This window comes from Podarcis cretensis, assembly GCF_951804945.1.
Source record: "Podarcis cretensis genome assembly, chromosome: 6".
NCBI lineage: Eukaryota > Metazoa > Chordata > Lepidosauria > Squamata > Lacertidae > Podarcis > Podarcis cretensis.
Window position 1 is genome coordinate 24,019,474 of NC_137175.1, and position 26,678 is coordinate 24,046,151.

Genomic DNA, 26,678 nt, shown 5'->3' on the forward strand with positions numbered 1-26,678 from the left:
AAATGACTCCCAGGCTGCGCAGCTGATGCTTCAGGGGCAGAGTTACCCCATTCAGGACCAGGGAGTCCTCCACACCTGCCCGCCTCCTGTTCCTCCAAAACAGTACTTGTGTCTTGTCAGGATTCAACCTCAATCTGTTAGCCACCATCCATCCTCCAAGGCAGGAGTGAGGAACTTCAGAACCAGGAACCAAATAACTGAACTTCAGGACTCTTTCCCCTCATTGGCCCCGTTCTTTGCCTGGTGTCAGGGACTGACTGACTGAAGGAATGGTGGGAGGCACCAGCCAGGGAACCCCCAGGGGAAACCCCTGAGGAGGAAGGCTCAGAACCCGGGGATTGGTGGTGGGGTGCCAGGGAGAGGCCAGAGGGAAAAGATTGGGAAGAGGTACTGGATACTGAAGGAGCAACAGGGGTATGTGAGCAGGAAGAGCTGGTGACAGGGGGCAGTCCAGATTCTGAGGCTGAAGCAGAGGAAGGGGGTCAAGAGGCTGTAGAAGAATCCAGGGTGTCTCCCTCTCCTGCTGAGACAAGCTCCCCTAGCCCCTGGTCTCCAAGAACATGCAGAATAATGAGGAGAGCAGAGCAGAGGCCAGAGGTGTGCAGACACAGTTCAACACTGCTTGGGAAACATCCAGGAGGGGAGGAGCCTTAGAAAGGATAGAAGGCCCCTTTGTCTGAAGAGGCACTTCTACACGTTCCGGTGGTCCGAGGGGGGTCACCACTTTGGACTCAAAACAGACATCATGCACACAGCCTTTGGGCTGGTCCATGTGAGTAAAGGGAGATGAGTCAAAACCTACCCAATATTCATCACCATAATAGAATTATGCAAGAGAAAGCAGGATTTATTTATTTTTTTAAGAAAGTACCAGTTTATTTTATCAAATCAGTGACAGTGAAAACAAAAGCAAATATACAAGAAATCTCATTTGAGCAATCAGGAGGCAGACATGTTTTCCAAGCAATCGTTATAAAAATGTGTTAAGTATATAATCCTCCCCACTCAGCCCCCTACCCCAAACGAAACAATTCCAGAAGCCAAGTTTGAAAAGACCTGTGCTTGTGCCAAAGCAAAATCCATTGCACAGACTTAAAACTTTACCCATATGTTCATCAGAGCAGTCTAACACACACATGATAAAAAATCATCGCATGAATTCACTGCCAAAAGTGTTTTGTTTTTGTTTTTAAGGGAAGAGCAAGCTGTACATTGTTCTGGTAACGTCTTATCAGAGAACCTTGCACAGGCCCCTTCTGTTCACTCAAGGACCACAAAATTAAGTGTTAAGACTATGTCACGTTTTTAAAAGCTACAGCTCAAAGAAAGCAAGTAGTTCAAGATTATGCCAGGATCTGTGTGGTTAGGAGATGGCCTTGTGCTGCACAGTACCCGATTTCCTGCAAATTACACAACCACCACCCCCTCCACTGCACGGAGACTTCCCTTGCTTTCAGAGGCAACAAGACTGTGCAGATGCAATCTGATCACACTGGAATCAAGCGGGGCCCTGAAAAGCAACTTCCGAAGAGACTTGCTTCCTAGGAAACCTAGCTTACACCAGATACACTGCAAGTCACGGCAGCCGTAGTCCACGCAATGCAGCTTAAAGGTCCTTGTAATACCACTATCTACATCCCCAACCCCAACCCAAAGGACTAGGCTCTAAGCCTAGCTCTGCTGCACCAGTTGCACACTTTCTTCCAAACGAGGGGTGAGGAATCTCAAGCCAGGATGCCAAACGCAAACCTCTAGGACACTACCTGCCTCTCAAGACTCTCCCCAGGCAACACACCTCTTCATATCCCCTTTTTGCCTGGCTAGAAGGTGTCCTTCAATTCTGAGAGTGCCTTTGGTTGCCTGGATGGAGCAGAGAGAAATTAGCAAAGGCAACATTTACATTCACTGCTCCACCTACTTTTGCTTCTGCTTCTGCTCGCTACTAGCATGTGGTGGTCCTAGATGTTTGCCCAGCTGGAAAGGTGGTCCTTAGTCCAAAATGAAAAAGAAAAGAAACCACTTCCCCGTCCCCACTTTAATCTTTGCACAGCACAGACTTGTTGTTCGAAACTTTTGCACCATTCTGGCATAACCACCAGTGGATCAAGATTCTCCCCAACAGGAACCAGCATTTACAGTCAGGTAGAACCAGCAGCTGGAGAAAAAACTTAGCCCTGAAGTGGTCTTCTTTAGAAGGGGAACAGCAATGTGTCATTCAGAACTCTGAAAGCCAATAGCCTCAATTAAGAGCCCAAAAGAAAAACCAATACGTATTTGGAGCCTCATGGCACTTGCCTGAAGGGGGATTAGCAACTTTGCACAGAGACACCACTCTCTGTACCAAACAGCTTCTGAAGTCTGACTTTTGTCACCCCGTGGCATTAAAACGGGATAAGCAAACAGGAGCATGTGGCCGAATCATACCCGCACCCCCAGCAGTGAAATTCCATGCTGCCCGTGCAGTGAAGCTGGGTGTAAAAGCTAGACTCCAACCCACACAGCTGAATTGTTCAGCTGCCATTGATTAGCAACACCATATGTGAAGTAATGACTCCATGGAGAAGAGGAAGACATTTAGGGGAACTCTGCAAGGAAGAGAGCAACCCAGCACCCCTTGCAGGAAGGCTGTACAAAACCTCAAGTGTGCATTTTACTGGAATATATATATTATAGAGCTCCACAGCGCTGATAATATATTACAAGGCTAAAAACACAAACCTCCAATTATTATTTTAGTCATGTTCAAAGAAATCTGATTTTTGCATACAGACATTAATTCTAGCAGAACTTATTGCCTTCGGGTATAGTACACAGAATCAAGCTTAAATAGTTTTCACAATCATTAGGAGTTTCATTATATTAGTGTTTTACGTATAAAAAGAAGAGTTACCAAAAACAGAGCAGCCATCTTAGAAAGTATAAATAGCTCTATATAAAAACAACAACCCAGAAACTTATTTGCTTTTACTCCAGAAAATATATTTATAATTATATATAAATATTCTCTTCTCAACTGCCTAGAATAGCCTATGATATGAGCTTAGAGAGCTTTAACATACTGTAGCTGCTGCATCGGTTCTGGCAATGAGCGATATAAAATGCCAGTCATCTGGAGAGATGTCTAGCAAAGGGGGAAAAGGGACTTTTAAAAAAGAAGAACTCATGAAAATTACAAAATATATATACTTTTTAAAATTTCGGAATACTTTCTACAAACTTGTATAGGCAGGGAATTTTTCTTAGCGTCTTGTATTTAAGGAAACCCTCTTCTAAAAATAAAAAAGGTATTTCTTCAACTCAGCTCCATTTAAAAAGTGGGAGACATCCCCCCTGCCACACACACACACACACACACACACACACACACACCCCACACTGTTCTGCTTTTATAGCCCTCTCTCCACCAAGGAAGAAATCATCTCTTCACACAGCCGCATCCAAAATAGTACTGAGATACTCAAGTCTGCAGAGAGCAGATTTGCTCTCTTCCCAAGGCTAATGTGCACTGTAGCGCAGGAGATTTCATAAATAAGTTCTTTACAATAAAAGAAAAAGCCTTGCAGAGCTGCCCCCGCTACAGGTCAACCTTCTTACAGGTAGAAATGAACTTACACCTTTTCTGCAGACAAGGCAAATTGGAGCACTGCGACCAAATGCGAACAGTTTCACATACGAAACCCCTTCACCCAACCAAAACAGAGCATTTGGCAAAATTTGCTTTGCAGTTCAGGACACATGCACACTCGCACACCCCACAAGGGGTTTTTTCTCCCTAGGACGCTGCCTTTTTTTTTTTTACTTTGCGTCCTCGTTGGCTAGTGGGATGGGAAGGGTCACAAAGTTTTTTTATATATATAAAAAAAAATCACTTTGACGGTTAGATCCAAGAGAGCATTTGTCTCAGAGCTTCTTGTCCGCGGTCCAAATGCTTTTTTTTTTTACAAAGTCCGTTTCTGGCTCCCAAATGGGTTTGTGGCGTTGGCAAGCCTTAGGCGTAGAATTCGTTTGTGGGTGCTTTCTTGTAGATCGGCTTCTTGCCCAGGTCGTAACTGCCCTCGTCCTTTTTCTTCATGCGATAGATCAGGAGGAGGATTGGGAAAACAGCAAACAGCAGCAACCCGACTGCCCCACCTGCAATAAGAGCTGGAAGTAGCGGGGAGAGGGAGAAAGGAAATAGCAGCATATAGTAAATACTGTGGAAACACAAGAGATTTGCACCTACTTCCAACACAAGTCATGAAATGCAGCTTCTGTCTCAAGCTTCCACTACACAGTAAGTGCTGGAAGCTGTTTTGCACCCAACTTTAGTTGCAGCTGTTACTAGGTATTTTATCATTATTATTACAATTAAATCATCCAACTGCTTCCCTATAGAAATCAAGGTAGAGCACAACGTTCTCCCCCTTCCCACCTTTCCTTGCAACAGCCTGTGCTATGAGGGTCAAGGTATTGCCAGCCGTGACTTTGAGAGTCATCCCAGTGGCTCCAGGAAGTGTGTGCAAGAGAGATCTCATGTACTGGAATCACAACTATTGCATACGTCAGCTCCATGCACGGGTCGGAATGTCTGCACAGGTTCAGCATCATAATAATAAATAATTATTATTATTTATTATTTATACCCCGCCCATCTGGCTGGCTTTCCCCAGCCACTCTGGGCGGCTCCCAACAGAATATTAAAAACACGATAAAACATCAAACATGTTTTATGAAGCATGCATGAGCAGCAGCCCTACTAAAATTCAGGGCGCAGTTGATGCTCTCAGAAGCTATGCAGATGTTCCAACCGATGGAAGGAAGCCAGGTGCATGGAAGGAGCATGGCCCTATCTTTGTACTTATCATCTCACTAGAGATCAAATATGTTCCATGGGGCTCCAATCTCTAAACACAACTTCTTGCACTTACTCATATGTTGGGGAGAGGGGCTGCTTAAACCTGCTGAATGTTTAGGCTGAATGTAAGTTTAAGTAACGGAAATGTTTCTTATTTTGGGTAGCGATGTGAGTAGATGACCGTGAGTTTCTCAGAACTGTGGCTGCCCATCTACAGGCCTTCACATGCTTATAGAAGATTGGCCATGTTGTTTAAACAACAGTTAAAAATACGTCCTCTCCCCACCGCTCCTGTATATTTTTGTTTTCCTCTTATTTGTGCAATACACATCCGTATTGTTAGTTCTTTGTATTCCTGATAAAAAGCTTCTCTTCAGCAAATGAAGCTTCTTCCCATTTTAAGGAGTGGCAAACTTAATTCTTCCATCAAAAAGAAGATGGTTACCTGCCAGAACTTCTGTCCTCTCAAAGATGCTGCCATTGGCTGTGCTGGCCATCGAGATCTTGTTGGATGGCTCATCGCCTTCTTCAGAAGGTGCAGCTTTCCTGAGAACAGAATCGTTTTCTATTTCTATCACAGCAGGCTCATTATCCTTTGTCTCTCCTTTGGAATAAGGGATAAAGTTGTCCATGGGCTCCTGAATGAAGTGAAAAGATGAGTCATGCCTTTGTACCTACACAGCTGAGAGCAATGCTTCACAGAACGGAAAAGAAAGAAGGGTGAACGGTTGAACCCGTCTGGGCGCCAGCGTCTCCCCTTAAGTGTTCCAAGAGAACGATAATAACCAAGGGTCAGCACATCTAGAGACAATATGGCAGGACTGGCCAACAGCTGTAGATGCTGCTCCAGAACAGCTTTATGTTGTTTATATAGCAGAGACACCCTGGTATTCTGGAAACAGATAGCACTGTCAAGTGTTACTCCACTGTACAAACAGACTTGTCAATGGATAAATTTTACAATGATTTGGAATTCATTTTTATAAATACCGTATTAAGTTAAGGTCTGGTTAAACTACAATAACTTTTGTTTTTTGTAATGTATACAATTCCTTTTTGGTTTTTTCTACTTTGTTTTCTGCATGGGTACTATTCCTTTTTCTTGTGTCTTATCCTACTCATTTGTAATTATGTACTTTTTATTTTCCAATAAAGAAAATAAAAAAGTGCTACTACACTGTACTGTTTGCTGCCATGGTACGTGCCATTTCCGATCGCCATTTACCTTGCATAGCACACCTTTTTTAAAAAATATAAATGCCCAGGGGTCTTTAGCATGTACCATTTCCCTATGCCAAAGCCATGCAGATCTACACAATAGGTAAACCTACCCAGCAGTAACCCATTCCCTCATCCCCTCAGTACAAGGATTGCCACTTGTGCAATGGGACTCCCCCCCCCCTTCCTTCTTCTCCCACCACATGTGCACCACACCTGCCCCAAATCTGCTCCAAAGGGTTGTGGGGAAAACTCCGGGACAGATTTAGAGAGCACACAGTGGGAGGAAAGTCCCATTTGACAAGCATAAATCCTTGTGCTGACACAGGAGGTTCGCTCAGCAGTGCAGCAAATACAAGCCACTGTCGCTTTGCATTTCCAGTTTTCAATGTTCCTGCAGGGGTTCAGTAACACAGCTGGGTGGCCTGTTCTCAGAAGCCACGTAAAAGGAAGCCCTAGGTGGCACATCAACTGAATGACTTCTTCGCCAAGTGGAGAGTATTTGCAAATACCTACCATAGGTCTTTCAGAGGCTGGAAGTAAGGCATCCTCTGTATCATCTGCATAATGAGGAAAAAAATGCATTAATTCTCACCAAAATGAAGGAACTGCGTTCCTTCAGAAGACTTTGGGCCAACTTGCATCAGGCAGCTTATCGCCTCATCCTGCACTCTCCTCTTTCACATCTCCACCCAACCCCCGACTTCCCTGACCTAGTGGGTTTTGCTTCAGGCAGCAAGGACTGCCACTGCAAGTCCACACACAGCGTGCTGTTTGACTTGTTTTCAAGAGAGGAGCTGCCCTTCTTTCAAACACCCATTCCTTGAGAAGAACTGGCTCATGTAAAGTCCCAGATCTGCCCCAACTTGTTGCGTGCTAGTTTCGGAGCTTGCTTTTCCTCCGCGTTGAGAATGCAGCGTGCAACAGGGCAATGAGTTGTTGGCAGCAAGGCTGTGCTGGGAGTTCAGAAAAAGCAAAGGGCACAAAATGCAAGGCTGTTGTGCTGTCAAAAGGCTGAAGTAATGAGAGGGGAGGGAGAAAGAAGAGGCATTTCCGAAGAAAGGAGGAGGAAAGCTTCTTCCTAAACACAGCCTTAATGGGGGTTGTCTAACAGAACCACAACAATGTGGGAAATTTCCCTGGCCGGTGACCAGCTGCCGCAGGTCAGTGAGGATATTAGCATTTCTTGGCTAGTTGTTCCAGACAAGTGCAGGCTGCATCCCCACACGGTTGGAACGGTGGTTGTGTGACAGAAGAGCATTTGTTTCCCTTTCAAGTTAGGCGTGTGAACTAGAAGGTATAAGCAGGTATTCAGATTGCAATAAATGGCGGAGCAGGTTGAGCATCTCCCATCCACACACACCTGGCTGAGGGTGGTTGTACACTCGCAAAGCCTCAAATTAGGGAGTACAATGCTTTCACCCCAAGTTTAGCCAGATGATATTCAGCAAAGTAAATAGGAGCACAATGCAAACAACCTGTGTTCATCTCGGATTCATAACCTGCGGCTCACTACAAGCCTAGGCAAGAAGAGCACAGATTTTACACATGCAAAAGGCTGTTTGGCTTGGAGCTAGAGGCAGTTTAGAGTGAAGCATATATACCTTCTTCATCTCCTGAACCTGAGTAGTCATAGCCATCTTCATCAATTACAAAGTCAGGCCTTGAGTCCTCATCATCTGGCAAATCTCCAGATGGAAATTCATATAGCTGTGGGTCCATAGTCTCGGTTTCTCTCACCTAAGAAAGGAAAACAAGATTTAAAAGGAATAGTAAATAAATAAATAAATAAATAAATAAATAAATAAATAAATAATGTTATTATTTATACCCTGCACATCTGGCTGGGTTTCCCCATCCACTCTGGGCAGCTAACAGCATACATAAAAACATAGTAAAATACCAAGCATTAAAAATTTCCCAATACAGGGCTGCCTTCAGATGTCTTCTAAAAGTTGCGTAGATCTTTATCTCCTTGACATCTGAAGGTTTGATATTAGTAGTCCGAGGGGGGGGGGGATACTAGAAGTTAACAGATTGGGTAATTAGACACAATAATTTAATAAACGCAGGTGGCGCTGTGGGTTAAAGCCTCAGCACCTAGGGCTTGCCGATCGAAAGGTCGGCGGTTCAAATCCCTGCGGCGGGGTGCGCTCCTGCTGCTCGGTCCCAGCGCCTGCCAACCTAGCAGTTCGAAAGCACCTCCGGGTGCAAGTAGATAAATAGGGACCGCTTACCAGCGGGAAGGTAAACGGCGTTTCCGTGTGCAGCTCTGGCTCGCCAGAGCAGCGATGTCACGCTGGCCACGTGACCCGGAAGTGTCTCCGGACAGCGCTGGCCCCTGGCCTCTTAAGTGAGATGGGCGCACAACCCCAGAGTCTGTCAAGACTGGCCCGTACGGGCAGGGGTACCTTTACCTTTACCTTTAATTTAATAAAATCTGAAAATTGTATGAAAACAAATAAAAAGGAGTTAAAATAGAATTCTTAGAATAATTAATTCTAAGTGTTATGAACTAGCATAAATGAGTGAGGAATTAAGAAATAACTGTAGTGTTTATGCTGTATTAGTAGGATTTAGAAATAAGTACCGTAGTTTATTTACGGAATATAAGACAAAGCGTTGTATTCACAAGCAGAAATTGGATGAAACTGTAGAATTGTATTTTTGCGCGCACTCTCTCTCTCTCTCTCTCTCTCTGTGTGTGTGTGTGTATTTTTATATAATTTATAGGAAGAGTCTTGATGGACCAGATGCCAAACTGGTTGTTCCAGAGATAGGCAGAATTCAAAGATGTCTTGATAGCTTGATTCAAAGATGGCTTGTAGCTTGATCAACCAACTTAGAAGAACATGTTTAAAAGCCACAGGTGTTTACGGGCTGCACAGCTGGCTCCTGCAGGACAGGGGCGTTTCTGCATCAAGTTGCAAGATGTACCATTGAAAAGCAGCAACACCAGTCACCATACCAGAGCCCTAACTCGAGCTGGCAAGGTGACACATAACAGTAGATCGCCCAAGTGCCAGGGTGTACTGCAAACCCGTTGATAATTAAGAGGGTTGCCAGGTCATTACCAGAACTAGTGCCAGGAGAAGATGTGGTCCATTTCATTTGCTGCCTTGTTCTTCTCTGCCTGTGGAGTTTCACCCACTCTACTCTGAAACTTCCTATGCATCAAAGTAAAATCTCTGCCTGCTACAGCAGGGAAGGGTGAAGAGAGCAGGCAACTTCTCTGGCTGCCAGCTTTAAAGGCACCACGACAACCTGGCAGTAGCAACCCTATTTAAAGTTCTTGCAACCATCTTGCCCTATGCTGCCAGTGGGCAGAGGGAATGTCTGGCCTGTCTTCCCCCACAGTGCTGGTGCCTGGAGCCAGCCGTATGTGAACGGCACTGTTTGCTTCCCCAAGGCCTCCGAATTCAATTAACACAATTATACAAAAGTTGGAACTGACAGATTTGTTTGCTTCCCCCATCTGAAAATTCTGCTGACAAGAGGATCAAAGGGTGGTTTTTCTTTTTTCTTTTCGTAATAAATACTAACTCACTTGAATTAAGTGCTCCATCAAGAACATACAATTTAAAAAGCAAACTCAGCAGCTGCCCTTTGAAAATAAAAAAGAACTAAATGCTGGGGCCTAATGCAGCCACAGATATGGAATTAGCACAGCAACAGCAGCAATAGATAAGCTGTTGCACGGTACATAAAAGCCAAAGTGACTTTGCCAAGGTTCAGATGTCAAGCTACGCAGTTTCATAAGAGCCTGTTTACCTTCCACTGTTCAAAGAACCTGTAGCAACCTTCAGAGTTACTCCGAGGTAAGACAGCTTCCCTTGCAGCTCAGTACACCTTGGGTATCAAAAGACCAGTATGGAAGCCTAGGAATACACACAACTCAATTCCAGAATCGTTAGGTCATTTGCCAGCTTGGGGACTGAACTATTTTTTGTTTCCGCCTGAGGGACAAATTTCCATCTGCCCGGATAGAGGTAGAATTTCTCTGTGTCAAGGTATCTGGAGTCACTGACTGAAGAGCAACTGATTATTAACTTACTATTACCAGAGGAGAAAGCTTTTACGCAGGAAAAACTGAGAACCCATACAGCCAAAGAGGCTGCAGCACTGGATGGATGACCCAACGGCACTAATAATGAATGGCATGTTGAGGGAAACAGGTCAGAAAGTCCTTTTGCAAGTCCTCTTGCCAGCTCTAGTCTGATGCAAGTTCAGCACGAGTTATAGAGCCAGTCAATGGCAGAAGTATCCTGTGGTTGCTTCTGATCAGGACTAACCAAGAGATTCCAGATCTCTCAACCGTGCCATGCTACAGGATCTAGACACTCTGCGTGCAACCCAAATGGAAAACCGAACTCTGCAAGATGGGATGCATTTTGTGTGCAGAATTTGGTCCTTGAGGCCACAGACTTCTGAGAGAAAGAGTTGGTCCACATACGGCGACCAGCTTTTGTCCTCATTGCAAGGCAGTCCAAAGCAAGCAGTTCTTAACTGCTGTGGCACACCCATATGTCAACTAAGGCTGCATTCATTGTGATGAATCACAGGTATAACTTTCCTTTGTGCCCATCTGTTGCTGACAAAAGGCTTGAAAGACTAAGCAGGCTAGACTAGAAAAAATGGCTAACAGAAGTGGGCGGTGGGTGGGTGTGTTATCAGATCAGAGGATGAGCAAGACTACAGTCAGACATGCGCCATCTTTTGTGTGCTTTGATAAGCTATTACTTAAACTCGTTTGCAAGAAAGTGACCGAGCCGGATACAAACACAGACTTGACCCAGATGTGTTTGCTGCTGGAGGAGCCCATGCGACTGAATGAAATACCATTGTCCTATGTCAGCCATTCCCAATCTGGTGCTTGATCCCCAGACGGGAGTTGTGGTTCAAAATGCATGCCAGGAGAGCACAAAACTTCTTTATGTGTATAATAATACATAGGAGTTTTTGAGTGACCTTTAGTGAGGCCAAAAAGGAATTGAAAGACAACTTCTTTAGCAGTAGAGTCTATATCTACAGAGCAACAGAAACAGAATATTTGGGCACAACTTGAGGATAGAGCAGGAGACAGGATTGCTCCATTTTGAATCTCTCTCCAAGCTGTGGCCACAGTCACAACCCCCAGGAAGGACAAGCTTGTGCCGTGTCCTGAGGGAGCTACAAGTCAAACCTTGAAGAGCAGCCTCCTTTCTTGCTTGCTTTTAAGCACAGCTCTTTAACCCCAGGTTAGCTTCTCAAATGTGTTTCCTGCACACCCAAGGTTTAGTTATTCTGCTTTGGTTTATACTAAGCTACTCCCGATGCAGCTGGGAATATGGGTCACTAAGAACCATAGGGTTTGTTGCTAGGCCTAAGGAACATTGGACAGCGTACTTCATATGAGCAAGTTGTAAATGGAGACTGAGGCTAAACAGACCATAGAATCAAAGAGTTGGAACGAATTCTGAACACCACCCAGTCCAAATTCCCTGCAATGCAGAACTCTCAACTAAAGCATCCATGACAGATGGCCATCCAACCTCTGCTTAAAAACCTCCAAGGAAGGAGAGTCCACCAGCTTCTTGGACAGGCACTCCTGCTGAACAGGGTGGTAGCTACATTTCTGTGCCCTGGGAACACTTAAATCTGCAAGGCCAACCACCTTCCAATATGTACTATGGGTAATATGGTGCCCTGAGTGAGAACAAAATTTGGCACCCTTTCCCAAATATGTCTTATTTTCACAATAATTCCTGTTGGTACAGTTGCTTTTCATGGATCTTCGCAGTAACTACTGGTGTAAATATAGGTTGTTGTTGCTGCTGCTGCTGCTGCTGCTGCTGTTCTCCCCTCGGCTCAGTGCCCTGTGTGAGGGAACCACCCATACTGCCTTAAATGCAGCACTGATTCTATGAAGGTGCATTACGAAGTCTTGCTTGGCCCTTGCTGCCATTCTTACAATAGGAAGCTGCACCCAGAATGAATCACTTGCCATTCACTCTGTCTACATGCAGTCCCATTTCTATGCCCCAACTGCCCCCAAATCCAGCACACAAGACATTTTGATAACTGGGTTTCCTTTAAGAACTCCAAAGTCTCTAAAAATGTTACGTCTGAGCAGGGCCCATGCACATTTGCTTTGGGCTAGTTTAAATGGCAACTCTGTCTGGAGATCCTTTAGGCTTCCACCGAGTTTCAGGTATCAGTTTTGGAGTTTGCAGCTAGGTGTCTTCCTTTTCTAATAAAGGGAAATTGGGTTCTTTTCTGTTTCCAAAGACTTTACTGGTCTTACCGACCTGATATTCCAGAATCAATGAATGAATACATTGCAAATCTATCATAATGATCTGGGAGCACTGAAAGGGGTGGGGGGCTTGTTTACCATGCTCTGTCCCACCCTAAGAGCCCTGCTCTGTGCAAAGCAAACTCTATGGGTGCCGATTTTGGATTTTGCTGTTCCTCCATTATTTTCTGCTTTTTGAACAGAGCTGCACAGGGTCAGCCTGATGGGCAGTTCTGTTTGTTTTTCAACCAGAGGGGCACTGCAGCTCCACGAGCTTCTGGCAACGTATACAGGCTTTGCTATTAATATGCTCTCCAGCTGAATCCTTTAACTACAGAAGCCTGTCACTTCTACATTTAATCCAGTTGCAGCGTATCTTCTGAGCATTAAGCAGATTTGCCCATATCGAGTGCCAAGCGAGATTAACAAACATGGCTGGGAGGAGCACAGGGGCGGAGAAGCAGCTTTTCTAGCCTACAAATTGCTGAAAGATTTGCTTTGCAGCTGCCAGCCACAGACTGTGTGCAGGCACACATGCACACCTTGATTCTGCTACCCACAAGCGCTGTTGCAGCAAGGCAGTCAAGTATTTTAAGTGCCACAGAAATCATATACACCAAGACAGATATTCCGAAGGATGATTGTTAGTGCAGTGATCATTAGTAAAAGCTATATTTAATGTGTATGCCCCCTGGAAAGGAGGTACTAACCACTGGCTCCTTTCATAGAATCATAGAGTTGGAAGAGACCACAAGGGCCATCGAGTCCAACTCCCTGCCAAGCAGGAAACACCATCAGAGCACTCCTGACATATGGTTTAACACAGCAGTGTTCAAAATTAACCAGGTGCTACACGATTTTTGCACCTGGCTTTGAACCATTTGCAACCAACTGAAGATATCTGGGCATCAGGTTGATGCCTGATATCTCCACCATCTGGGGATCAATGGATCTGGACTGTTTTCACACTTAAACCCCGCCCTCCAATGCTGTAGAATTCTATCAGTTATATTTTATCTGCACAACCAGAATGAATTTCTGGAACCAAAACGCTTTTCCTGTGCAGCCTGAGCAGTCCCCATTAAGAAAAAGAGGTCGGAATAGGCCAATATACACGTGGAGTGTCCCTGGATGAAGTGACTTTTGTTCTTTAAGCTTTCAAAGCTCTTAGCCTAGCTGAAGGTTGCCATCTGAACTAGCCAGATGTTTAACTGAGAATCAATCACAGTCAATCCATCACTTGAAAAATAAGACTTTAGAACCATCTTGCCCAAAAATGGCAACTAGACATTCCATTTTGGCAACTGCAACCTTGGTTTAAGGAGCCACTGGGCACCTAGCTTATACATCTGAGTTTCTGTTTCATGATTTCAGCTCAACCACCACTTCTTGCTTTTCTGACATCTAAACTGCTGCTAGCACATCAAATACCATTAGCTGCCTTATTAGGGGAATCCTGCTTGTGACTCTAGCAGGTTTCAGAACTACTCAGTTCTATAGATCCAAGCCCCAGAATCCAGATTCCTCTCCAGGCTCTGCTGAAAGACAGCAGACTCCAATTTGCAAAATCTCAAAGAGACAGAGCCCTGCCATGCACCACTTTTAACGGGGCAGGCAATTACCGTAAATCTTCCATAGCCAGCCTTAGCTAGTACTTCCCAGCAATGTGTACATAAGCAGGTGGGGTAAACCGTCAGAGCTATTGGGCTGGCAGCACCAAGTACAAGGACCTGGACCAACAAACTCAAGGAAGAAGGTGGCAGTTTGCCGCTAACCATTTGCAAATGGAAAGCAACTGAGTTCGGGGGTGGGGGAGAGATGCGTTCCCATGCTGTGAATTCCTGGTATTCGGTCTTCTCAGAAGCCAACCCCCCAAAATATGGCTGATGCACACACTGAATGCCTGCATCTGCCCAACTTCAAGGCAACGCGTTTAGGGTGCAGCTTTTACAAAAGTGTGGGAAAAGAAGCGGAGGCAGAATTACCAGTCAGGTTTTGTTTATGGCACCGCTTTATTTGGTTAGCCGAAGATGCTAAAAGCTTCACTGGGTGCAGAAGAGACACACACAAGTGACAGGCTACGTATGTGTGGACAGATGGATTAGAAGGAGTATTCCCAAGCCTGTGAAACATCGGCTGTAGTGGCTCTACGACTCTTGCCAGTCTTGATTATAAAGCATGCTTGTTCTTGGCTTCTCAGTCAGATAGGAGTGGTACCTTTGGGATCTAAGACAACACCCCTGGCCCCTCCCAGACACTGTTAAGACGATCTACGTGCGCCCTTCCTTTCGCAGTATGCCTTTAAGTGTTCGCTTAAATGTGCAAATTGTTCTATGAGTTGTACTGTACTAGGCCAGCTTGTGCTGCCTGAATCTAATTTGCTCAGTGTGCAGGGAGGGAGAGATGGGGTGAACAGGAGTTGCGCAGAAACTAGCACTTCACAGGATAGTTTTTTTTCTCTTGCCCACAATTAATGATTGACCGGTATTTCCCCCACCCAGGCCATTATTACTTCCTCTCCATCTCTGCCTTCATCATCAGGGCTATCAAGTTTTTGATCTGACCACCCTTTCCCCAGTGTTGCACTCCCCAGGCCATTCTGCATATCCAATCAGGCCTGGATCCAGAGATTCCTGGGAGCAAATACTCCTGCTGACAAGATGGAGAAAGCAGAAACAAGATTTCCACTGATTCACCTCTCCTCTGTAGTCCGCAGGGGTTTGCTCTGGGAACCATGTGGGTGGTGGTGCAAGAGTTAAGTTTCACAGCTAGTACACAGATGCAAAGGACTGAATTACATGTCACCAATGCTCTTGCAGTACTTGAGGATAAGCTAAGCTACAGGTATTGTCACCAATACAAGCACCAAGTTCATTTGTTTCATCTTAGCTCTGAAGACCAAGACCTATTATGTTTCTCTGTATTACACTAATTATTCTGCCTTTATTAAGCTGGATTTCCGTAACAGGTAATTTATTGAATTCATCTTGAATCATACCTCTGAAGGGGATTTGTCACACAGGAACGGCTTTCAAGCTAAGTTCTGGGGAACACCTCCGGGTTCCTCAAGAGCTTATCAAAGACTCTTCAAAGGCAAGTTCAACAATAGCTTCCCTGCAAAACAGATTGCTACCCCATCTTGATCTTACACTGCAACGTGCAGCTGCATGGGGCTGTTCTAGACTTCACCACCAATTTACATATGAGGCAATGGCAAGGCCAGGTGAATAGGTGCACACACCTGTGAGTGGGCAGGTGCACAGAATATTCATGAAGGGCACCGCAGAGCAGGACAGTGTTGGTCAAGCAAGTCAACATCAAATGGGTGCCCTAAAACAAACAAGCTTAGGAAGTTTTCCCTGTTCAGTATAGTTGTCTTCCCAGTCATTTCTACATGTCTCCCTAAAAAATGGCTAGGGGGAGATTTTTTTAAAAAATCCTATTCTGCAAAAAGTTAAGAGATCCTGGTGTACTTTTTAAATTTACATTCAAAATCTGCTCCTCTTTGAGTCATTTTTTCATTAAGAGTTTGTGTCCTTGCTAAATTTGGAGAAAGTTCAACCCTTTCCCAGCCCTGATCTGAATTAGCCCACGTTCCCTCCGCCCCCCCAAAGCTGCATTTTCCTTTTCCAAACCATAGTTTGCCAATTCAGATGTAGAACTATGGATTGACTAAACGAGGAGCTAATTGAAGCAAAGCACGCTAGGGAAGAGCATATGCATCCTTCTTGTTCCTGCAAAACTGAGCCAACTCAGTGTCTTAGCAGCAAAAGAAAATGGACTTGAATCAATGTTTAGAGGACTGCTGCTTTCATGATGAAAGTTGAAGCTATTTACATTCTGAAGGGATGTTACAGCCATTTTAGTTCACCTCCTTGGGCCAATTTCTTCTGCTTGCAAGTCATGTGCAAGCTTTAGCCAACAGCATTGCCCTACAGGACTTCAAATCATATTAGCCCATATAGGTCAGCTTTACAAGTGCACTAAGCTCACTAGATTTACCTAACGTGACTCAAGTAAACAGAATATGATGTTTGGAGAGAGCCATATTGACAATAGCTGCAAAGGCAACCCTTAAAAAGCCCCAAATTGGCACGTCCCCATCATTTCTCCCCCCACCTGCGCTGGGCTCACGTAACAGCTTGGCAGCTTATGTGGTCCCTCAGCCAAGGTAAACTTTTATGCTTCTCAGGTTATTGGATTCTAAGGCCTATGCCTTAGAAAAGTGTTGCTTAAGACTTTCAGAGCATTTAGGAAACTTGCTATCAGCAGTCTGTTCTGACTCACCAAACTTCCTTCAAAATGCCTTTGCTAAGGTGAAGGGTGAGATCACATCTGACAAGGCCAGCCAGGCCGGCAAAGCAGAAGTATAACTTGGTTCAATCTTGTGACTCGCTAGTTCCAAAGAAGGAAGGGAATCCTCCCGTCAGCAGACTCTCTGGTGAAATTACAGTCATGCATATTTCAACTGTCTTACGTATCCTAAGAAGGTCTTACTGTGCAGAAAGCCCCAAAAGCCACACCAGCACAAAGGTTACATGGCATTTTGAGACACTGGCATTCATGTAGTGCTGGATTACCAGGTAGGAAGAGGAGGCACCAGCCTATGGGGACCCAGCGACCACGGATCAAAATAATGTTGGTTTGATGTTGAAAGGAAGCTACAATCAAGCCTTTTTAGTTCAATGTGAGGTAGGTCCCAGGATTTTGACTGCCTAGGGGCCTCCACAGGGTTTAATCCAGCACTGCTTTCATGAGTCAAGACCATGTAGATAACCTTTTTCGGTTTTCACACCTGCACTCACTCTGCACCTCATTCCAAGCACTCTGTTTGGGACAAGAGAAATAGTATGGGGTAAGGATTTACCCCACCTACCCAGCTTGTGCAAATACAACTCTCTTTGTGCACACACTTGTGTTCACGACTGACTGCTTGCAAGTTGCAGATTCCAAGAAAACAACACAGGAAGGGAGGTGAAAATGTTCCGCTTTTCTCAGCGGATCCAAGATATTTGTTAGGTGACCCGAGTGCAATAAATTGTCTGTGTGTGTGGAAGAAGAACCACATCTAAATTACAAAAGATTAGGAAAATGAGATGGTCTGCTTAGTGCATCATCCTATTTGCCAGCCAGAGGTCCACAAGGGCAAGAGACCTCTCCTGTGGTTGTTGTGCAACTGGTACCCAGGGACATGTTATCCTATCCTGGAAGCTGGATACAGCCATCTTGACTAGCAACCATGGCTGATTCATAGCTCCTTGAGACCTTTTGAGTTCCCCCTACACAAAGATGCTCCATGCTCTACCGTCTTAACTACCATCCTCAACTGGTTTCCAATATCCTATTAGCTTTCCATTGCTAAGGTACGTTTAATTGTTTAAGTCCCGATGAGCAAGATACCAGGAAATTTTTTTTACAGGTAGCAACAGTTTGTCTAGGTTTGTTTGCACAGCTGTTTCTTGCAGGGGTTTCTGCTTTACATAATCTAATCTAATCAGGGGGCCTAGAGATTAGCACAGCCTTCCTCTTCTACATCTGATTAATACCCCTGACTTTTCCAGACAATGATGCTTTCCAGAATCACAGGAAATACGTAATGTTTACAGTCCCAAGCATCAGGTACTTTCCACTATTATAACAGCACACCAAGCAGTGCACTGAACCAATCTTTGCATTGCCATAGCTGAAGGAAAATGGGCAGCACAAAGAAAGGAGTCAGTGGAACTAAGGAATTCTTCCATTAAATGAAGCCCACCTACATGAATCCCTATCAAGTCTGAGGAATGTCAAACAGTGTGAGGATTAATCAAAAGTGGGCAGTACAGAACAAGGGAAAAGATGCCCTTGTTTTGGTTTTTTTTATAAAATGAAATCATTTGTCGAGTTACAATGGCAACACCACTTTTGCCGCATATTCGCTCCTAGTGCTGTTTTGCTGGATGCTAAGCCTTTTCTTTATTTAGCCAAAATCTAAGCATGTGCAGTTCAATACGTCAACCCTTTTGACATTCTGTAGAATCTCTAGGGTTTTAGTGTTCAGAAAGGGAATCTTGATAACTTATTGACTCTGCCAATCCATCGGCTGGGTGGAAGAGGCCAACCAACAGAAGAAGCTCTCCGCAATGACTCAAGACATTACCATACAAGTCACCATCCCTTCGTTGTTAAGAGGCAGCATGTCTCTTAATACCAGTTGCTGGTAAATATAAGGAGGTGTCTGCTACTGAGCCCATGTCTTTGCTTGGAGTCCTCCCAGGGGCATCTATTGGCCACTGTGGAAAATAGGATGCTAGGCAAGATAGGCCTTTGACTTAGTCCAGCAGAACCCTTCCTATGTTCATAGGAGCAGCCAAACCTGCGGAGTCAAAATTAGAGGCATTCCTAACATAATCCAGCAGATTGCAGAGTGCTTCTTAGGGACTGAGAGAAGGGTGTCTGCCTTAGCTTGGAATTTTTGGACAAGAGAGTTCTGGTCTTTGCCAGTTCCCACTCTTTTACATATGCAGCTTCGGCGATCACTTGCCAGAACTGCAACACATCAATGGAAGCTGATTCAGTGTCACTTTTATATGAAAAGAACACTCATTCCCATGCTCAGTTGTAGCTACTGAATCAGGGAGTTTTCCAAATAACGTGCAGTTCTCAGAAATCTGAGTCAAGCACAAGACCTGCTACCATTACTAATGAATGGGTGGGGGTGCTGACAGTTAGTAATTCACAGCTTCAGAAAGGCCATCCACAAAATGCACACACTGGCATATATGTAATTCTGTGTCCACAGATCTTTCCATGGCTTAAGGCCAAGCAAATACACAATTCCTTCTACTAGATTCAACAGGTCCACACCTTCGGTCCTACATACATGTCAAATGTTTGCTGTCCTAAACGACACCTGCTCACTGTAAATATGTGTGAGCCTCCAAGAGCTTATACACAGGTTCTGCCAAGTTCAGTTAATACGAATTATTTTGTGCACTCACAGACTGCATTCCTACACACACTTAGGTGAAGAGTAAGCCCTATTCAGCTTAATGGGACTATCAGTGTAGACGTGCAAAGGACTGTGCTGCAAATCTCTAAATTTTTCATTACCAAGATGCAGTAGTGGTGTTTTTGTTTAACTTTATTTCCAATGAAGCCTTTATGTTTTCCATAATAAAGTTAGTCCCTACCAGCTATTCTGTTTCTCCTCATCCTCAACCATCTCGTGTCAATGTAGCTGGGGAAGAAAGAAATAGGAAAACAAAAGAGAAATAAGGGGGGGGGGGACTGTTGTTGTCTTTTGTCTATGCTTCCTGCACTGCAGAAAGCTATTATTTTTCTCAGGTAGTCAGAAATACCTTGGGAGCAGAAGAGCAGACCCTAGTCCTTTAAAAAAAAGCCAATAAAGATGTATTACTCCAAAACATTTATTCTAGTGCAAGAAGCACTAGGGTCGGAGACGAACTGAAAAAGTCACTTGAATGAAGGTGAACAGATTTTGCCATCTCCTTCTGCCTCTACAGACAAAGCTCTGCTGAACTGGTCACAGGAAAGCACCTCTGTTTTAATTTAAACTGATTTGAGTCTAGTAAAAACAAAAATACATTTAAAGGGCTTGCAACATGAAAAATGTGTTATTTCAACATGGCCACAGGTCCTATAATTTAGTTATCCGCTGTGTATCAATGCATTCAAGTTGTTGCTTACACCTTAAAAGACACAGGAACAACTGTTGCCTCTTCTTAGGGAATTGTTTTCCACACTGTGTCCCTGCTCTGTTCTGAGGAGCTGAGCTTATCAGCCTCGTCACAACAAACCCATTTGAATCCAAATATTTTCAAGCTTCTTTTCTCAGGGCTTGCATTACTCCACGTCTAAGCAATCAGCCCAAATGTCATCAATAACAGCTGCCAGAAGGTCAGGATCACTCAGGACAGTTTAACTTCTCTGGTTTACAATAGTGTCTGATACAAGAGGAAAACTTCTTGTACATTTAACATGCACGTAATACTCTTTAGAAGTCGTCCACAAGACCCTCTCACCTCAATCCATTCCTGTTATTGGCATAACAAGTAGCCTTCTTTGTTTCTCTGTATCACACGTAGATGGGAGGTCCGCCCGTTCCCAAACGTGTTGCAGTGCCTTCTCTTTCCCCTACTCCCCCCCAAATTCCTATGTGACGTAAGCACAATGCTTGGAGGTTGTCCCTCCCTTCTCCCCAGTAAGTTTCCATTAACTCATCTTCAGCCTCATGTAGGAACTTGCCAACAGCACCAATGAACCACAATCGTGTGTCATACACTTTCCCACATCTTGGCAGCTTTCCCAACCCAGTTTGACATACTGGGCAGAGACAGCGCTCTCCAGCTGAACAAGGGTTTTTCTAATCAGTTCCAAAGCACCACAGCTGCCATGTCAACCACTATTAAGATTTATGGAACCAGAGATGTATTTTCAAGCACCATGAACATCTTGGCTGAAAAAAGAGGTGACAATCATGCCAGCCCAGGTTGTTAAGTGATGGCAGCAGAACTGGATAGCAAGTGTCTTATTTTCTGGTACCAAAATCTGATAAATTACACATATGTGGAGGGACCTCTTGGCTTGACAATGCAACTACCTAGCTCTTGGTGTTCTCACTGTTAGGCTAGTATAAGGCACAGGTTTGCCCAACTCAGCCTTTCTTAAGCAGGGGGGATGCGACAATTCAATGCAAAACTAAGCCGAACAACATTTTGCAATGGATTATAACAGCCACGGCTCTGAACTGCTTTCACGTAACGTGAATCTAGGCCTGAAAGTACTAGAGCATTAAAGGAAATCAGCAAGCCATAAATGTTACCACTCCTAGCTATGAAAGGTGGGCGGTTTAGCAGTCAAGTAGTGCCCAAGAATTTGAAACAAAGCTGGTACCAACCCATGCAGCTATTTCTCTAGACCTCTATGATGTTTGTCACAACTGCACATCCCACCCAGAACCAAACATTAATTATGGGACACTGGCAGTGGAAAGAGGCCTAGAAAGGATATCTGATGGGGCTACCACTAGCCCAGCAGAAGTAAGTCAACACAGTGTGAAAAAGTGGCTGAAATCCTACAGCATCACATGACTTTGGTATACCTGCTATTAGATGCCATGAGACTAGTAACAGGATCCCATTGGAAATCTCGAGAGCCAGTGCCGAAAGAGATGTGGCATAACAATAAAGGGAATATAGCTCTCTCGGAAACCTCTAACTTATCTCCGTCAAGCAATTCAAGGAGAGACTGAACTCAATTTGTTTGATAAAGGATGGTATCTTTTAGAATACTGTAACTGAATGAAACTTTATTATAATACAATGCCTGGACAATTTTTCATTGTCTGTAGTTGAATTTTTTTTTCTTTCATTATTGTTACTGTAATGGAGGAGGGAAGGGTGGAGGGAAGAATGGTATCCATTTTTTAAGTTTATTAATGGCAGGTTTAGACAGGCTGTAGCAACCCTGTCTTCATCACATGGTTATTTGAAAATATAGGGATATTGTTTGGGGTTTTAGACATATAGTGGACCTAGCATTTTTTTTAATTATGTTGCACTCCATAATACCCAAATTGCACTTATTTTTTGTCTTTTGTTACTGTAGAAGACATTAATAAATATTTTTTTAAAGAGATCAACAGTGTTAATCACACTGTGGGCAAAGCTTGCTTCACAAATAGAAAGTAATCTATCTACTGCCTGCAGTCCCAAATACATTGGTCAACAAGCCCACCCCCCTTTTGCTACTTAGGGCAGATCCAAACAGTGGCATTTAAAGCACATCCTCCCCCCCCCAAAAAAAAAAATATTCCTGGGAATGGTAGTTTGTGTAGGGTGGTGGGAATTGTATCTCTGTGACAGGGAAACTACAATTCTTAGGAATCTTGGGGGAAGGAATGTGCTTTAAATGTGTGTTGGATGTGCTTTAAGTGCATGGGTCTTAGTAACAGAGTCTTGATTTGCCAGTTCACAATGCTTTGAACCTCTTTCCTCCTAAACATAGTGGGAAGAGAAACAGACTAGTGAGGATGTTCTCTCTAAAACAGGGATGTGGAACTTGTAGTCCTTCAAGATGCTGCTAGACTTGAATGCCATCTGCTTCAGTCAGCAGAGTCAATGATAATGGGATCTGGAGTCCAACAACATTCCCCATCTCTCATCTAGAACATGTTCAGATAACTTGCAACCATGGTTATACTAGCAGTCTTTGATGAGCTCAAGAGCTACTCAACTTACACTTTTAATTACTTGTGACCAAAGTGAACTGCAGTTCATCTGTACATGCCTAGCTGCTGTTAATTTTTCATAGTTATCTTGATTTACAGTGTTTTAATTCAGGACCCCCCCCCTCCACCGCCAAGTGTGGAAGAGACAGTCCTAACGTTGGAAGATTCTGGAAAACTGAAATCAGAACTGTACTTCTTACCATGTTTCCAGTTCCTTTGCATTTTCTGCTATTAGATAACCCTGCAACCATGAGGACTAGAAACTCCTAATAAGTGAAAAGCTGGGATTGTCCAAATTCTAAATGGCTCCTACTGGCCACACAAGAGCTGAGTGTGCCGCTTGACCATATACTGCCTATATGGGGAAATGTTGTATTAGCATCTAATTTGCCTTTGTGATGAAGCAAGAACATTTGGAATAGCTGTCAAGGCCCATTCTTATTTTGCCTTTGCAGAACAGGTAGTTATATCACATCAGGCAAATGAGGGCACACCTGAACTCTGCCCGAGCCTGTCCAAATCATATGGTACAAACAAAAAAATAAAGTTACATATTCAGGTTAACAATGCTGATTTGATTGAGAGAGACAGAAGAAAAAACTGAGCAGGAATAGAAAGAACAAGCCTGAGGGGTTCATGGCAGCAGGACGGGACAAACCAGTTTTTTCATTAATAATGCTGCACTACTTTACAAAATGTGAAGTGGAGCCAATCAGATACTTAAGTTTTTGGAAATTCTACTACTGTTTTAACACTGCAGAGGAAAGCCAATTTCACTGGCTCCTTTACTCTTGTAACACGGGGGGACCTGGTTGATTCTCCATGACAAAGATTCATGTATGCATTGGATGAGCAGCTTCAGGAAATATTTTTTTGGATTTACACCCTTCCTTTTTATTGCAATACTTGGCGGGTAATGAATTTACTGGACAACTTTTTAAAGTGTTATATGCCAATCAACAAAGTAGTAAAATACAACATTAAAAAAAGGAGACAGCTGCCACAAGTGAATACGTGGATTAGTCTACTGAAAACTCCACATAATCTTCCTGTCACTAAATGGGGCTATTGCAAAAAGAAAAGGTGGGGGAGTACATTCCTGTGTATTTGGACCCACCATCTACTTCAGGCCAGATAGTTAACAGGACTGCAAGTAAAAAGCAGGAGATGGCTAGATATTTTGATAACACTCAAGCCGCATGTCAACAGCATCTCTGACTGATAAGGGAGCTGAAGGAATGTTTAAAGATAGTGGCACGTCTCTGAACAAAAGCTGCTGATAGATCCTAGAGCCTCGATTCAAAATTACCTGAGATTCCCTCAGACCTACTGAAGGGGGGAGGGAACACACCCAAAAATCCTGATCCCCTGGAAGAAGTTTCCCAAGACGGTTTCTTTACTGGTGCATGAAAGGAATCTCTACGACATCGCAGTAACAAAATGAGTTCATATCACATCAATATATGAAGAAGTTATGTTTTCCACAAACTAAATGCAGCACATTAAGAGCAATCAGGCAAAGTAGCAAACACATGCTGTAGTACTTCCAGGCAACTCGTACGTAATTATTTCTGTTGCCTATCTCCAACTACAGCAAAATGATGTAGGCTGAACCTGATCTACAAGAAGGTCAAGGAACACCCCTGCCATTTGCAGAAAAAGGCTCATGTGATAATAGCACAAAGACATCACCATGAAGGTGCCAGACCCAGCTCTAAGGGGCGGGAATTCCACAAGTTGTGCTTTTGGTCCAAGCAAAAAAGAAAGGCTTGGATTGGTAAGGAGACAGCACAGGTAAATGTTAAATAAACCACAGAGGGAAAGATTAAAACAAATCTATCCCTATCAAAAAGGGAGTTACTATGGAACTCGTTCCCACAGGAGTCAATGGTGACTGCAGACTTGGATGTATTTAAAAGAGGATTAGACCATGGGTAGGCAAACTAAGGCCCAGGGGCCGGATCCGGACCAATCGCCTTCTAAATCCGGCCCACGTGTAGAATGTGTGTTCCATTTAAAATGCATCTCAGGGTTATTTGTTGGGCATAGGAATTTGTTCTTTTCCCCCCTCCAAAAAAAATATAGTCCGGCCTCCCACAAGGTCTGAGGGACAGTGGACTGGCCCCATGCTGAAAAAGTTTGCTGACCCCTGGATTAGACAAATTCATGAAGAGCAAGGCCGTCAATGGCTACTAGCCATGATGGTTATGCTTTGCCTCCAGTCAGAAGCAGGCATGCTACTGAACATCAGTTGCTGGAAACGCAGGAGGGGAGAGTAGCATCTGTTTGGCCCCCGTGAAAACAGGATGCTGGCCTAGAGGGGCCACTGGCCTGATCCAGCAGGCTGTTCTTATCGAGGGATTAAATAAATCAATCTTATTTTATGCACGCTACCACTCCCAACTTCAGAAAGAGGTACCAAAGTCTCTTTATGAGAGCTGCTAAAATACTGTCACATCTTTCCTAGGAGCAGTCTGCCGGGAGTCATAACTCAGTTGGAATTATTCTTTTCTTCCACTCCATGCACTCTCAGGAACCTTCTCCCACCCCTTCAGATGCAAAATTTCTCCTGCCAAGCCTATACAACACCATTAAGTTAACTGAAACAAGGCTCTCACCACCCCACAACGGTTTTGCATAGTCTTAGCAAACATATTCTAGCGAGTGTGTATTCGGCATGGTCAAAGGTCAAGAGGCAAGGGTGTTTACCTGAGAAATAACTACCTGTAAAGGTGGCGGGAGAGGAGGAGCAAAAGGGAAAACACACACACACAAAAAAAAAACCCCCAACCCAAGGTCTCCTATTGTCAGAGAACAACCGAGAGGGAAAATTATCAAATCCAGACCTACAAGAAAACTCCCGATTTGTACCATGACAGAGCCCTGGGGATTTCACTTAATGGGTTCTGCATGACGTTAGGGAATTGCAACAGAGCCAGGCTTTCGGTCAGCGGTTACTCATTCCACAGCTATGAGCGAGAGGAAGTGCTAAATAAGGCAGCGGGGCACGTTATTTGCCAAAATGTGCTGGTATTTGGAGACTTGAGATGAGAGGGTAGGAGAAAGGGAGGGAGGGAGGCGAGGAAGCCGCAAGGCAAGTCAAGAGGATGACGAAAGCCAGCGGGCGAGCGGGCGCAAGGGGAGCAAAGTGGGGAATAGAGTAGGGGTCGCCTATCCCACCCACCCCTATCAGCCTCACTGGAATAAGAGAGGGGGAAAGTGTTAAGCAGCCGCCAGGCGTTTGAAGTGTGTGGGGGGGGTAATACGCCACTGTTAACTAGGGGAGGGGGTCAAGTAGCGGTGGAAGAGGAAAACAACAAGCGAAAACGGACTGGGAGAGGGAGAAGGAATGTGCATGCTCCTCGCTTCACGGGCGGGGGGGGGGAGTCTCATTCCCAGCTCCCATCCATAGCTCCAGGGATTTGGAGAGGGGCGTGCATGTGGGAAAACAAGGGGGGAACCCAACCCCATCCCACTTTCCCAAAAAGAGCCAGCAGAATTTCGTCCCAACGTTACAGAGGACAGGCAGGCAAGCAGGCGACCTCCGTTGCCCCCACCCCCACCCCGTTACCGCGCCCGCAGCAGCAGCACCAGGAAAGATTAAGGAGAAGTAAGCGCTCGTTCCAAAGTCCCGTTCCCAAAGCAATGGGGGAGGGAGAGGGAATGGGGCGGTTTGCAGACTCTCCCACTTCGCCCCTCGTGCAAAAGTTCACAAGTTAGCGTGTGCGACGGAAGGGGGGCGCGCGGCAGAATCAACACATTCCAATTATTCCCCGCTACCGATTCCGCCCCCCCCCGCGCGCCCCCCGCTTCGGAAAATACCAAGCCTTGCCTGCCTCCTTACAATCGCGCGCGCCCGCTACCAAATCAATGCCGGCGACTCCCCAGCGTCCGCTCCCCCCCCCCTTCTTCCCGGGACGCCCCGAAGCGACTCACCGACTCGGCGGCGGCGGCGCCCAGCAGCAAGAGCAGCAGGAGAGCGGGGGCGCACAGGCCGGCGGGGCGACTGGGCTTCATGGCGTCGTGGGGTCCGCGAAGGAAGGCGCAAGAGCAAAGGCTGGTGCGGCGGCGGCGGCGGCGGCGGCGCGGTAACCAAGTGTCCCGTCCTTCCCCGCCCCGCC

General features: G+C 44.9%; 1 protein-coding gene across 2 annotated transcripts; it reads right to left on the minus strand.

Moving 5' to 3' along the window:
- Positions 1 to 846: 846 nt before the first annotated feature.
- Positions 847 to 26,678, minus strand: SDC4 (syndecan 4). Of its 2 annotated transcripts, XR_013840290.1 has the most exons (6): positions 26,494 to 26,678; positions 7,657 to 7,792; positions 6,569 to 6,612; positions 5,280 to 5,472; positions 2,333 to 4,143; positions 847 to 1,988 (listed from the first exon to the last, which is right to left on the minus strand). XR_013840290.1 is itself a non-coding variant. In XM_079981961.1 (5 exons), exons 1-5 carry the CDS (start codon positions 26,572 to 26,574, stop codon positions 3,989 to 3,991), a joined length of 609 nt encoding a protein of 202 aa, XP_079838087.1. In that variant the 5' UTR covers positions 26,575 to 26,678; the 3' UTR covers positions 847 to 3,988. The 2 variants fall into 2 exon arrangements, 1 of the variants encoding a protein (XP_079838087.1); XM_079981961.1 differs by having other exon boundaries at positions 847 to 4,143.

What these genes read in the sequence shown, in the direction of transcription:
- SDC4 (XM_079981961.1), bottom strand. Translation starts at nt 26,574, where the DNA reads ATGAAGCCCAGTCGCCCCGCCGGCCTGTGCGCCCCCGCTCTCCTGCTG. An exon ending in CAGCCTCTGAAAGACCTATG is followed by an intron (nt 5,473 to 6,568) that starts GTAGGTATTTGC and finishes CACTTCATTCAG; the next exon opens with GAGCCCATGGACAACTTTAT. An exon ending in GAGGACAGAAGTTCTGGCAG is followed by an intron (nt 4,144 to 5,279) that starts GTAACCATCTTC and finishes CGCTACTTCCAG; the next exon opens with CTCTTATTGCAGGTGGGGCA.